The following is a 12850-nucleotide window of genomic DNA, read 5'->3' as shown; positions in this document are numbered from 1 at the left end:
AAAACTTTACTTTAGTTAGTTTCAAGTATGATCTTTATTTTAAAAGTTTAAAAGATAGTTATTTAAGTGCAGCATTTCCATAATTTAGGCTCATTAATTAAAAGGAAATCTCCTGATTTAGGTCTTTATTCCCTATTGCCATGAAAATTTTTATTTTTAATGACTGATTAATAAGGAATTTTTATTAATTAAAATCTTGTTTTTAATAATATTGCAGTAGCTAATTTCCAAATCATTAGAACATTATCATAAATAATTGTTCAGGTGAAAAAGAACTTCTGTTAAACACAGAACTAGACATTTTCATGAAAGCACTCCCCACTTCTTTTTCTGATTCCAGTTGCATGAATAAAGGTCTAAGAAAATATTAAGTACACTGCAAACACTGCATGATTTTGGTCTGACCTGGGAAACATTTGATGCAGTTATAACTTTATCTGATGTCCTTAGGAAAAATGCACAAGTTCCTGTAAAGTTCTGTAAAAAGGACAAAATGCATATGGTTAAAAAGAATACACATGTGCAGCGAAAGTAATTTACTTAACAACTTTAAAATGTGCTGAAAACAAAATTGTAAAAAACTAATTACTCAAAAAGGTAGTGAACTGTTTGTAGGATATTTGAACATTTGCCCCTCTCAAATCAAATGCTGTTTTTTCTCCATCTGACATAAGAACGTCAAAAACGCCGTTCTGGGCAGACCAGTCCAGTATTGCATCTTTACCAAGAAAATGCAGTTCAGGGAGAGCTTGCGAGCTAGGCTACTTCCTGGGCTCTCCTATTCTCTGACCACCTGCAACCACTGTATGAGAGCTGTTAGATGACATATTCCTGTCTAGTCATTTTAGTATCCATTCATGGATCTATCCATGAGATTCTCTAATCCCTTTCTGAATCTGCCAACATAAATTCACTGAAAAAAACTCAAGATATCCTCAGCTTTCCAACATTTAAAGTACTTTTCATAGATACCTAGACCAGAATAGATCATCTTAGAATGACATTTATTTCATTTTTTTTGAAAAGGGAACTTAAAGATTACTAAAACCTTCTGATCCAAACACTTTTTAACATGTATTTTCATCTTTTCGATGGATTGAAGTAACGTAAACGTTTCAAATCAGTACTGCAACAATGCTTATTTTTAATCTACTAAATCTAATAATAATTCAACTGTAACAAATTTGAAAAGCCATTCCAATTGGGCCAATTGGCAGAGGAATGAACTTCACTTCTCCTCTGAAAGCAAGAAAGAATTCTTCAGCTATGTCTTTTCTAACAAAACAATGTTAATATAAGCTCATCGGGGGGGGGCGGGGGGAAGACATCACCATGAAGACATTTTCAAAGAAAATTGTATATGGTACATCCGATTCCCCCAAAAAAAGATGGAAAGAAAGAAAATTAATCAGAAATCTTAATGACTACTCTGAATACACTGCTGAATAATGCTTAGACATTACAGTGAGGAGGTTGTTATAAGAATTTGAATGGAACAAAGGAATTATTAAAGGTATTTATGGAGTAATGTGCAGTATTATTATATGAAAGGAAATACAAAACCACTGAAGAACTGCACTTTTAAACTAGAAGTGCACAAGCACTGGAAAATACTTAAACATGCAGTCATTAACAAAATTGTTAGGATCTGCGATTTTTTAACAAGGGTTTATTTGACCTACTCTCCTCTCAGATAGTCAAATCAATTAATCACTACTTCTTTACTGGTGAATTCAAACCTCAGCTGATGAAATGTTGTGAGATCTTGCATTATGAGAACATGGACTAAGTATTTAAGTATCTATCCAAGAATTACAAAAAGCTGTTTAACACTGCACAACTGTTATGTTTTTTCAATATTTTACTTTTCAAATGTCATCTAATGAATTTTTCAACCGTACCTCGGTAGAACCCACGGTAATAAATAACTTCTTCTGAAGCAAAGTGTTCGTCGACCCATCTGACCTCAATGATGCATTCGACTTTTGCTAGCAATTAAATTATAAATAAGAGGTTAATAAAATAAAAGCTATTATCATACAAATACCTCATCCTGTTTGAATAGGTGAATTATAACTAAGCTCATTCTGAATCAGTTAGTAATTCCCAGATCGAAATCGTGAGGTTGGCTTTATCTGGAGAATAAGCTTTGCATGAATCTCTCAATCCCCAGTAAACAGTTTCATAGCCCTGTTCTTTCAGAGAACACTTGAACAAGAAAGGACAAAAAATCTCAGAAAATATAATGAAATTAAATCTGAAGTGTTTCCTAGAGCAACTTCCTCCATGGAAACAAACTAGATGTCTCGCAGAGTCATGTGCCTGGTCTGCAAAGTCATAATGTAATTGTGAGTGGGACTCACAAGGAACATTGTCAGCTAGATCCTGCCAACAATGCAAAGAAATTTAGTTTTCTGCCCATGTCTTTAACCATACAACATTCTGAAAAACTTTCTGAGAAGCCTTGCTGCCACTGGTCCCTCTCCACTGAGATGTATCTACAGCCTCTTCTATTTGAAGCAACAAAAAAGTTTAAGCCTAATAAAGACCTGCTTCCCTCTAATTTTCTGTCACGCACTTTGGAAAATAATCTGTTGAAATTTGGAAGAATCTAACAGAAAATAATGTGGAAGAAGCCTGCAGGTATATTACTCTTTCAAGTTTGAGGAGAGGTCTCTTCCTAAAAAGTCAAATGTTCAGCTCCTTCTAGACTAAATGTGTGATGTATGATACGCTGTGGTGGCTCCCCACTTCCACCCCAAATCAGCGTCTTCTAACCCCTATGCACAGTCTCAAGTGAACATCATGCACCCAAGCTGGTGAAAAAGAGAGATGAGCAGCACTGAAGAAAGGATCTTTGACAAATCTTGGTAAGAACATGCCTACTAGGTCAGGCCAATGGTATTTTGTCTCCAAGAATGGCCAAAAATGGGTAAGAACAGGGCAAGCATGTATGATACTGCCCCTGAGTAATCTCTAATTCTCTAATATGTTTGAAATCAAACTGTTGACAGAACAGTCAATTTAATGAGATCTCTTGACTCATCAGAATGGGGTGGAAGATGCTAGAGATGGCATTCATACTTCCCATCAGAAACATTTATTTTTATGCTATGCTGCTTTTGTAACAAGATTTTCATAGATTCTTATTTAATGGATAAAAAGACCAAAATAAAACAAAAGTAAATGCAGAAATGAAACGTTTCACTCTACCCAAGCTGGGCATTTATTTCTGGCTTGCAAGTTAAAGAAAACACTTTCAAGATTTTTAGTTTCATCTTGTTTTAAGTCAGAGAACATGTTCATCCCAGAAATGTGCACGCGCAGTCCCAGTGAAAGGAAAGACTGATTAAACCGTTTTGACAGCTGAGCCGATTCTGTGCGTTGCAGTCTATAGGCAATTCCAGTAATGCTCAAAAGTTCTTTTAGCTTACATAGGTTATAAAGAATCTGTAATTCATTCTTCCACTTAACTGACAATCAAGCATTATTAATCAGTTTTTTCTCCCCAACAGGCCTAAACTACCACCACATCGTGAGTTAGCTCACCCTAACATGGCTCCTCAATGGCATAACCTGAAAGGACTGAGGAAGGTCTTCTGCAGTTCAGGAAGCCCACAAGAGTCATGTTAGGCAATTTCAAGATCGCTTGGCACCTTCTGATATCACACACTCAGTGGAAGCTGAACAAATGATTTTGCTTTTTATGAAGAGGCTTCTTCTTCAGAAAATTGCAAGGGAGACAAATATATCTCGGGGACCACAACTACCTTATTTCTAGTTATAGTTTTGCAAGCTTAAGAATATTTTCCGCAGAATGGGACAGACCTGAACATGAAGCCACCTTAATTTAGAAAGAAATTCCATCATTTTTCACCCTTTTGAATCAGTGCTCTGTCCATAGTGGAGTTGGTGCAGTTCAAACCAAAAGGAGAAGACAAAATGGTTCTTACACAGACCATTCCCCCATTCCTATAATACTTATGTTAGTTAATCTAGTATTTTTAAACTCTGAATACTGTGAACACTTTGCCTCAATTATCTTTATCATTTTTAAAGTCTGGATTTTTACTTCACTTGGCCATTATTAAGTTTTCTTTTGTGAAAACAAGAATAGTATCAAACCATGCCACAGGGCATTCTCCTGTTTTCATGTAAGCCAAGATGTGTCGTGGTTTAACCTCAGTCTGCAACTGAGCACCACCCAGCCGCTCGCTCACTCCCCCCACCCCCAGTAGGATGGGGGGGAGAATTGGAAGAGTAGAAGTGAGAAAAACTCGTGGGTTGAGATAAAAACAGTTTAATAATTGAAATAAAATTATAATAATAATGTAATAATAACACTACTACACAAAGCAAGTGATGCACAGTGCAATTGCTCACCACCCGCTGACCGATGCCCCACCAGTCCCCGAGCAGCGGCCCCCCCTGGCCAGCCTTCCCCCAGTTTATGTACTGAGCATGACATCACATGGTATGGAATGTCCCTTGGGCCAATTTGGCTGTGCCCCCTCCCAGCTTCTTGTGCACCTGCAGCCTTCTCAGTCGGTAGAGCATGGGAAACTAAAAAGTCCTTGACTAGTGTAAGCACTACCTAGCAACAACTAAAACATCAGTGCGTTACCAACTTTGTTCTCATCCTAAATCCAAAACACAGCACTGTACCAGCTACTAGGAAGAAAATTAACTCTATCCCTGCTGAAACCAGGACAGCCAAGATGGCAGTATCTAAACAATGAGATCCAAGTTCTTTCCACATTGGCACGCATAGCAAGATTTTCTGAATTTTGCAAGAGTCATGTGATTTTTTTTTTAAAAAATGCAACTTTGCTTTTGCAGAAGCAATAACAGAAACATACCTGCAATACATCTTGGTAAAAGAAGAGCAACTTTTTAAGTCCACTAGGGGCAAAGAATTGTTCTATAAGTTGAAACTAAAAACAAAATTACAATTGTAGTTAATTGTGAAGTAGTTTCAAAAGACTGGAAATTTTGGAAATATATTTAATAATAATAATTTAATTACTATTTACCTTGTCATCAGAAATAATGGCCTCCTCCACTTGCTGCTCACTTAAGCCTATCCCATCTGCTAATCTTGATATCAAATACTTCTGTCTTTCATCTATCTGAGCTCTTCTCTCCTCTTTGGTGACTTTGGCTTGCTTGGCTAGTTCTTTCCTAGTTTCACTGGAAAGTACTATACTTTTCTTACCAGTTGTCTAGAAAATAAAAGTTTGTTATAAAGAGATTCTTTTTCCTCACTTAAGGATTGTATTTTATATTGTTGATCTTTAAGCTGGTTTCATAAACTATTTCAAGCAGGAACATAAAAAAATTACATCTAAGGAATGCAGAGAGAAAAGATCAGTAATAATTAACTTGTTAGGCCAGAATTATTTCTCAGTATAAAGCTGCTACAATGGACACTTCAGATTGGAAACTTCAGATCAGGACCTCAGAATCAGATGTGGATCCAGGCTAAGGTTACAATACAAATTTAGCACTATTAAGGTTCTAATTCGAATCTCAGCTTTATGAATCCAGCTTCCAAACTTCTATTCCAGATTTGGGACCAGATCTATCTCTACACTGCCAGCATTTTAATATATAATATCAAGTTATTACCTCAAAGGAAATAAATAAAACAAATCCACTATAAAATGAGTCACCACTGGAACAAATATACAATTGATGTTTAATACGCGGGTCATATAAAGGTATTACCAGAATGATAAAGAAGGAATTTTATGTAGGCAAAGGATTTTTTTAAATCTTCATAACAGTGTGAACATAGATATGGTGAATAACATTTTTAAGTCAACAGATAATCTTCAGAAGCTACACGGAAAACTAAAGATTTGGGTAAAAAAGTCACCACACTGAGCATTTCCTTCTACACACAGCTCCCACTGACATGAGTATCTGAAGTCTGGGGATGTCTGGAGTGCCTCTGTACCTCACAATTTTTATTGCAGAGAAACAAAGATAAATTACATCATCTTCCCAGTACTCTAAACTAGGAACTGTAATTGATAAATCCTGATTTACTTTTGGATTAAAAAACCAAAAAGCTGGCCAACGTCCACCTTTGCCTCCTACCATTTGGTCTTACCCCAGACTCTAAATGGATGTTTTACATCACTCCTGTCTCTACCTGCATCTCTTTGAGACCAGGTGACACCAAGAATGCCTGAATACCTGTAGTTGTTGGTCAGTACCATTCTGATGTCTCTAAAAGCTACACGTCTTTTCTGATTCACCGTTCATTCTTCTCCCATGTAGGTCCCAACTCATCTATGTCAGTCTTTTATCATCTCTGGCTTCCATGCCAACAGCTGGATCTTTTGTTTTGCATATGCCTTCCCTGATGCAGCACGACCTTATTCAAGTATTCTTTACCAATACTAATTTTCATGTTGGCAAGGGATTAACCAGTGGATGATCAAAAAAACCCCCAGAAACCAAAATTCCAGCAACACACATTGTGAGCACAGAAAGTAAATGGCCTAACACTGCACACACTTTTGAGTGGTTCACTGTTCTTTTTCCTTGTAATTAACAGAGACTGAAGGAACTCAGCACCCTCCAGTATTAGGCCAAACTTTTGTCAATGAAGACTTCAAGAATTATCTGTACAGAAGAAAATTTAACAGACAAAAGGTAGCTGAGTCACCACCTGTTTTAGCATGAAAACACTTGCCGGAAGAACAGCAGTCAAAGGTGATCCTGTGACAGCAGCTCCTAGCTCAGTGCTCCCTGTCTTCAGGTCCCCTCCACGTCTACGATGCTTACTTTCTGTGCCTAGTTAAAAGAAGTGACAAGTTCTAATTATTCAGGTATATGCACAACAAATGCACTTACAAGACCTGCAATGTTGTGTCTTAATATCTGCTGGCTAACCTCTTCTCAGGCTGGGGAAAATGAGACATGAAAGGAACATTAGAAAACCTGTGCCTCAGCAGAAACCCTTAGAAGCTGTTAGGGGGAAAAGATGTCTTATAATGGCTTTTTTCTCAAGTTCAATTGCAAACAATTCCTACTGATAGCAGTAGAGGTAAGAAAAAGCAATTTAAGGTACTAGCTTGAAGAAATCAATTCTGGAAAAAATAGAGACTCTGAAATATTGTCACTTTTCACACTTGCTATTGTCACCCAGTTATTTTGGGGAAGAGTGGCTGGAAAGCTGCCCAGCAGAGAAGGACCTGGGGGTGTTGGTCGACAGCCGGCTGAACATGAGCCGGCAGTGTGCCCAGGCGGCCAAGAAGGCCAATGGCATCCTGGCCTGTATCAGAAAGAGTGTGGCCAGCAGGAGTAGGGAAGTGATGGTGCCCCTGTACTCGGCACTGGTGAGGCCGCACCTCGAATACTGTGTTCAGTTTTGGGCCCCTCACTACAAGAAGGACGTTGAGGTGCTGGAGCGTGTCCAGAGAAGGGCAACGAGGCTGGTGAGGGGTCTGGAGAACAAGTCTTATGAGGAGCGGCTGAGGGAACTGGGACTGTTCAGCCTGGAGAAAAGGAGGCTGAGGGGAGACCTCATCGCTCTCTACAACTACCTGAAAGGAGGTTGTAGCGAGGTGGGTGTTGGTCTCTTCTCCGAAGTAACAAGCGATAGGACGAGAGGAAATGGCCTCAAGTTGCGGCAGGGGAGGTTTAGATTGGATGTAAGGAAAAATTTCTTTACTGAAAGAGTGGTTAAACATTGGAACAGGCTGCCCAGGGAAGTGGTGGAGTCCCCATCCCTGGAGGTTTTTAAAAGACGTGTAGATGAGGCGCTTAGGGACATGGTTTAGTGGGCCTGGTGGTGTTGGGTTGACGGTTGGACTCGATGATCTTAGAGGTCTTTTCCAACCTCAATGATTCTATGATTCTATTCTATGATTCTATTCCTCTTCTGTTACTTTATCTAAATTCTGATTGTCAGTCTCATGCATTTCTGACAAACTTGCTACTTGCAGGGACTTGCAAGACAATTTGAGCACATGGAATATCTGAAGAATAACAACTGGCAATATTTGCAATAAAAACAGGACATATATCATTAGAGTGTGTAACTATCTTATGTTGATTGTTTAAGCTTCCTTAAGAGCTTTTGAAGCCCTTTAAGTTATTTAATAAAAAATTTACTGCATGCCTTTGTTTTTACTAAAAATTAGGATTTGAATATTTTTAAGTCATTTAAGTAACAAATAAGAGTATTTATGTTTTCCTGATACTAAGTACAATAACTTATCTCCAGCCAGCCAGCATTTGTCTTTTAAAAATTTTAATTACAAAGCATTCTGAAATATTGGTTTATCTCTCCTTAACAGAAATACTGTTTTAGTTAGCTTCAAAAAGATAATTACTTGAAAGCACTGAACAACGCTATTTGTAATTGCTACAGCTTGCTTTTAGTCCAAGAAAAAGCAACCTTTTTTTTTCTCAGAAGATGATATTTAGGTCCCATCCTTGGCAGCAAATAGGATCCTCAGTGGAGCATGCAGTAGTGCTAATGAGCAGCTCACTAAACTTTCAGGAACTACTGTTTAATCTATTCTAAATAAATGATGAGATTGTGACTAAAATTAATATTCTAATAGCACTGATTTCCTTATAAATTTTCTTACAGATTGTGTGTCTCTTTTCCCCTGACTATAATGTATTATTCACAGAATTATAGAATGGTTGAGATTGGAAGGGACCTCTGGAGGTCATCTGGTCCAACCTCCCCCCTGCTCAAGCAGGGCCACTTCGAGCTGGTTGCCCAGGACCATGTCCAGATGGCTTTTGAATATCTCCAAGGAAGGAGAGTCCACAACCTCTCTGGGCATCCTGTGCCAGTGCTCGGTCACCCTCAGTGAAAAAGTGTTTCCTGATTTCAGAGGGAACCTCCTGTGTTTCAGTTTGTGCCCATTGCCTCTTGTCCTGTCACTGGGCACCACTGAAAAGAGCCTGGGTCCCTCTTCTTTGCCCCCTCCCTTCAAGTATTTATACATGCTGATGAGATCCCCCCCAGTCCTCCTCTTCTCCATCCTGAACAGTCCCAGCTCGCTCAGCCTTTCCTCATAGGAGAGATGCTCCAGTGCATTCATCATCTTCGTGGTCCTTCACTGGACTCTCTCCAGTATGGCCATGCCTCTCTTGTACTGGGGAGCCTAGAACTGGACACAGTACTCCAAGCGAGGCCTTACCAGTGCTGAGTGGAGAGGATGGATCACCTCCCTTGACCTGCTGGCAACACTCTTCCTCATCCAGCCCACGGTATCATTAGCCTTCTTTGACACAAGGGCCCATTGCCAGCTAATGTTCAAGTTGGTGCCCACTAGGACCCCCAGGTCCTTTCCTGCCAATCTCCTTTCCAGCTGGTCAGCCCCCAAAATGTACTGGTGCCTGGGGTTGTTCCTCCCCAGGTGCAGGAATTTGCACTTCCTCTTGTTGAACTGCCTGAGGTTCCTGTCAGCCCAACTCCCGAGCCTGCTGAGGTCCCTCTGGATGGCAGCATGACCCCCTAGTGTATCAGCCACCTCTGCCAGTTATGTGTCATCAGCAACCTTGCTAAGGGTACATTCTGCCCCATCATCCAGATCATTAATGAAGACATTGAACAGGACTGGACCCCGTATTGACCCTTAGGGTACACCGCTACCTACTGGCCTGCAACTGAACTTTGTGCCACTGATCACCACCCTCTGGGCTTGTCTGTTCAGTTTTCAATCCATCTCACTGTCTGCTCATCCAGCCCACGCATCATTAGCTTCTAGCTTCTCTATGAGAATCTTACAGGAGTAAAGTGGAAATTCAAATTGTAACTGTTCAGCAGTGGTAATTTGTGACCCAGGAGTAATCTGGCATAGAGAACAATAAGGCCCAACTACAGAAGGGGTTAAGCTGGCTGGAAGCGGGAATGCCAGAGACAGAACAACTCCCTGTAAGGGAGTGTAGTTTCCCTTGGTGATAAGAAACAGACACAGCATTGTCTTGTAGCCATCCTGGAATGTGAGGCTCAGGGTCTACCTTTGGGCAGCAAAGCTGGTGCTGGGGGATGGACCCAAGGCTGGGCTGAGGCGCTCCACGCTGATGCTCACAGGACTGGTGCTGGTGCAAGTGCATATAAGGAATCAGCTTGTGAAGCATCTTTGCAGACTTCTTATAGAACTGGTTATGGCAGTAGGACTGTCCAATGTACTGTTCATTTTTTTTTTTTATGTATTTCAGCACAAATATGTGTTTAATTCACCTCAAGGGGCACAATAAAAAATTCCCCAACAGGAGAACGTCAAAAGGCTTACTGAAGAAAAGGTAGACCATATCCACGACACTCCCCTCACCTACCAAGCCAATCATTTCATTGCAAAAGGCAATGAGGTTGGTCAAGCATTTCTTCCTTTGGTGAATCCATGCTGGCTACTCCCAATCACCTTCTTGTCCTTCGTGTGCCTGGAAATGGTACCCAGGATTAGCTGCTCCATCACCTTCCCAGGGATTGAGGTGAGGCTGACTAGCCTGTAGTTCCCTGGGTCCTCCTTCTTATCCTTCCTGGTGACAGGAGTGACATTAGCTTTCCTCCAGGCCTCAGGAACCTCTCTCAGTTGCCATGAACATTCAAAGATTATTGAATGCAGCCTTGCAATGACATCAGCCAGCTCCCTCCGTGCTCGTGGGTGCATCCCATCAGGGCCCATGGACTTATGCCCACTTTGCTTAAGTATTCCCCGACCTTGTGGAAGGGGATCAGGTTAGAGAGTTAGGAGGGAGCTGGCTGATGTCACTGCAAGGCCACGTTCAATAATCTTTGAACTAATTAATCAATCTATTATCACCGTTAATGTATTCCACAAAAGAGATCCCATGCTATAGCATATACCATACTATAGAGTAATACTCATTTTAATTCCAGAGAAATGGTTCTAATTGTGTTACTATGATTCAACACCAGGAAATCTGCTAAGGGATCAGAGTTGCACTGTGCATGACCCTGTAAATACATATATATATGTAAAAAAAAAGCATTTGTTTATTTATATGTACATATTTATTTATAAAGCTGAAAATTGCACATTGCAGTCCCTACACTGGCACATTTCAGAACAGCACATACCCACCCAGTATATATAAGTACCTGTTATGAACTTTAACACTCTACTTAATAATCGGTTTCTCATTTTGTTGCTGGAACTTTTTTCCATACAAAGCCAACGTGAAGAATTTATCATTATTTTCTCCCTTACCTTTTTTTATAGCAATGAGAGGTGGACAGAGATCAATGTTGGGTTTGGAAGAAAGTTGTGTTGCTCTCAGTCGTTCTGATTCCTGCTGTGCAGAGTGACCAGGAGAGGAACTAGGCTCAACTCTTCCCCGTAACTCAGTCTCACCTCCCACAGTATCCTCCATTTCCACCACCACACAAAAATCAACCTAAATCAACAATACAGAAAATGACCGGACAATGTAACATTGTAACAATCAACCACACCTTCAGTATTTTTTTCCCTGCTATAGCACCAATATGATAGACTAGCAAGGAAAAGAAAAAAATTCTCTACTTTTGGTTGCTAATTTAAAATTAGAAGATCTAAGCAGTTTACAAAATGGTAAAAGCTCCTCTAAAGTTACCCATTAACCAAACTTTATTTCTAATTGTGTAACTGTCATTTCTCTCTGATCAGACTGCTGCAGGTGGGAACTCACGCATTGAGGGACAGGTTAAGCTCCTTCTTACACGACAGCTGCAGGTCCCACTGCAAAGCGCTGGGCACAGAGTGGCGACTGAGGCACTTCCTTAATCTCAAGCGGGTTTTTAAGCCTGCAGTCTAGCCTGAGCACTTGGAGCTGCTGGCAGCTGCTATGGCAACCCCTACACAAACCCAGCTAACAACCCAGTCCCCAGGAGGCACCTCGTCTGTCCCCATTTCCTGCTGGATCCACCAACCCAGTGCTAATTTCATAACTACTTGTCTTTTTAAATGCACCATAGTTTTCCCTTACATATAAATTAAATCCTAAGCAAGCAGCTTCCCTGAGCCTCAGCATTTCTGATGTGCAGATCCAGGGGAGGCCATAGCGAGCTGCACGCCAGCAGCCACACCGCTCTCCTCAACACAGCCTTTCTCAACAGGGTGGCAACCTGGGTTCTGGGCAACATGTGAAGAGACACAGCTGAGACAAGTGGCTGAATGAGGACTTTCCCTTCTCCTCTGCCGGGCAAAGCCACTTCCACATAGACCTGAACGATACTGCATGATTCACAGCTTATCCACCTGTGGCACCCTCACTTAGCATGCCTCCTTTTTCCAGACGATACCCAACGACCAAGCTTTCACTGCAGTATGTTACCGTTCAAACCCAAAGCTTTAGTAACTCGGACTTCCGCATTTTACTTTTTTAACCGACCTCAGTGACCTTGAATCACGCCCCACTAGTACTGACAGTCCCCTCGACACTGAGAGACTGTAAAAAAAAAAAAAAAAAAAAAAGGAGGAGGAAGAGGCGGCGCCGCCGGTAGCCCCGCAGGCTGCAGCCGGCAGCCCCGAGCCCGCTCTGAGGAGACGGGGTCGCTCCCCTCGCTCCCACCTCTCCCGTCACACCCAGCAACGGGTGACGCGCGCACAGCCACCTCGCCGCCGGCACGAAGCTCCTCAGGGAGAGCGACCAGCAGTGCTCCACGGCCACTAAAGCAGCCCGAGCAGCTACCGCTCTTCCCCACGCTTTTTCGGCCAGCGAGCGGCCCCTCCCGCCCCCCACCCCCCTTCCTGGGGCCGCGCAGGCGCAGCCCGGTCCCGTGAACAGGTGAGGGAGCCCAACCCGCATGCGCGCCGGCCGCGGGCGGGGGAGAGCAGCGGGGGCTTCGTTCTGCGCCTGCGCGCCGGGT

The 12850-nt window shown here is 41.6% G+C and overlaps 1 protein-coding gene across 1 annotated transcript in view; it reads right to left on the bottom strand.

Moving 5' to 3' along the window:
• LOC143156531 (dynein axonemal heavy chain 5-like) overlaps positions 1–12427 on the bottom strand; it is a 175048-nt gene extending 162621 nt beyond the window's left edge. Inside the window, exons 1-6 of the mRNA XM_076330176.1 lie at positions 11211–12427; positions 6704–6804; positions 5034–5222; positions 4860–4934; positions 1902–1988; positions 406–477 (exon numbers count right to left, since the gene is read on the bottom strand). Of these exons, the coding sequence (XP_076186291.1) occupies positions 406–477; positions 1902–1988; positions 4860–4934; positions 5034–5222; positions 6704–6804; positions 11211–11373 (687 nt within the window). The 5' untranslated portion in view covers positions 11374–12427. The remainder of the gene's footprint in view (positions 1–405; positions 478–1901; positions 1989–4859; positions 4935–5033; positions 5223–6703; positions 6805–11210) is intronic.
• Positions 12428–12850: the final 423 nt, after the last annotated feature.

Source organism: Aptenodytes patagonicus, chromosome 2 (assembly GCF_965638725.1).
Source record: "Aptenodytes patagonicus chromosome 2, bAptPat1.pri.cur, whole genome shotgun sequence".
In the NCBI taxonomy this organism is placed as follows: Eukaryota; Metazoa; Chordata; class Aves; order Sphenisciformes; family Spheniscidae; genus Aptenodytes; species Aptenodytes patagonicus.
Note: the sequence above shows the minus strand (reverse complement) of the source record. Positions and strands in the feature narration are given on the sequence as shown.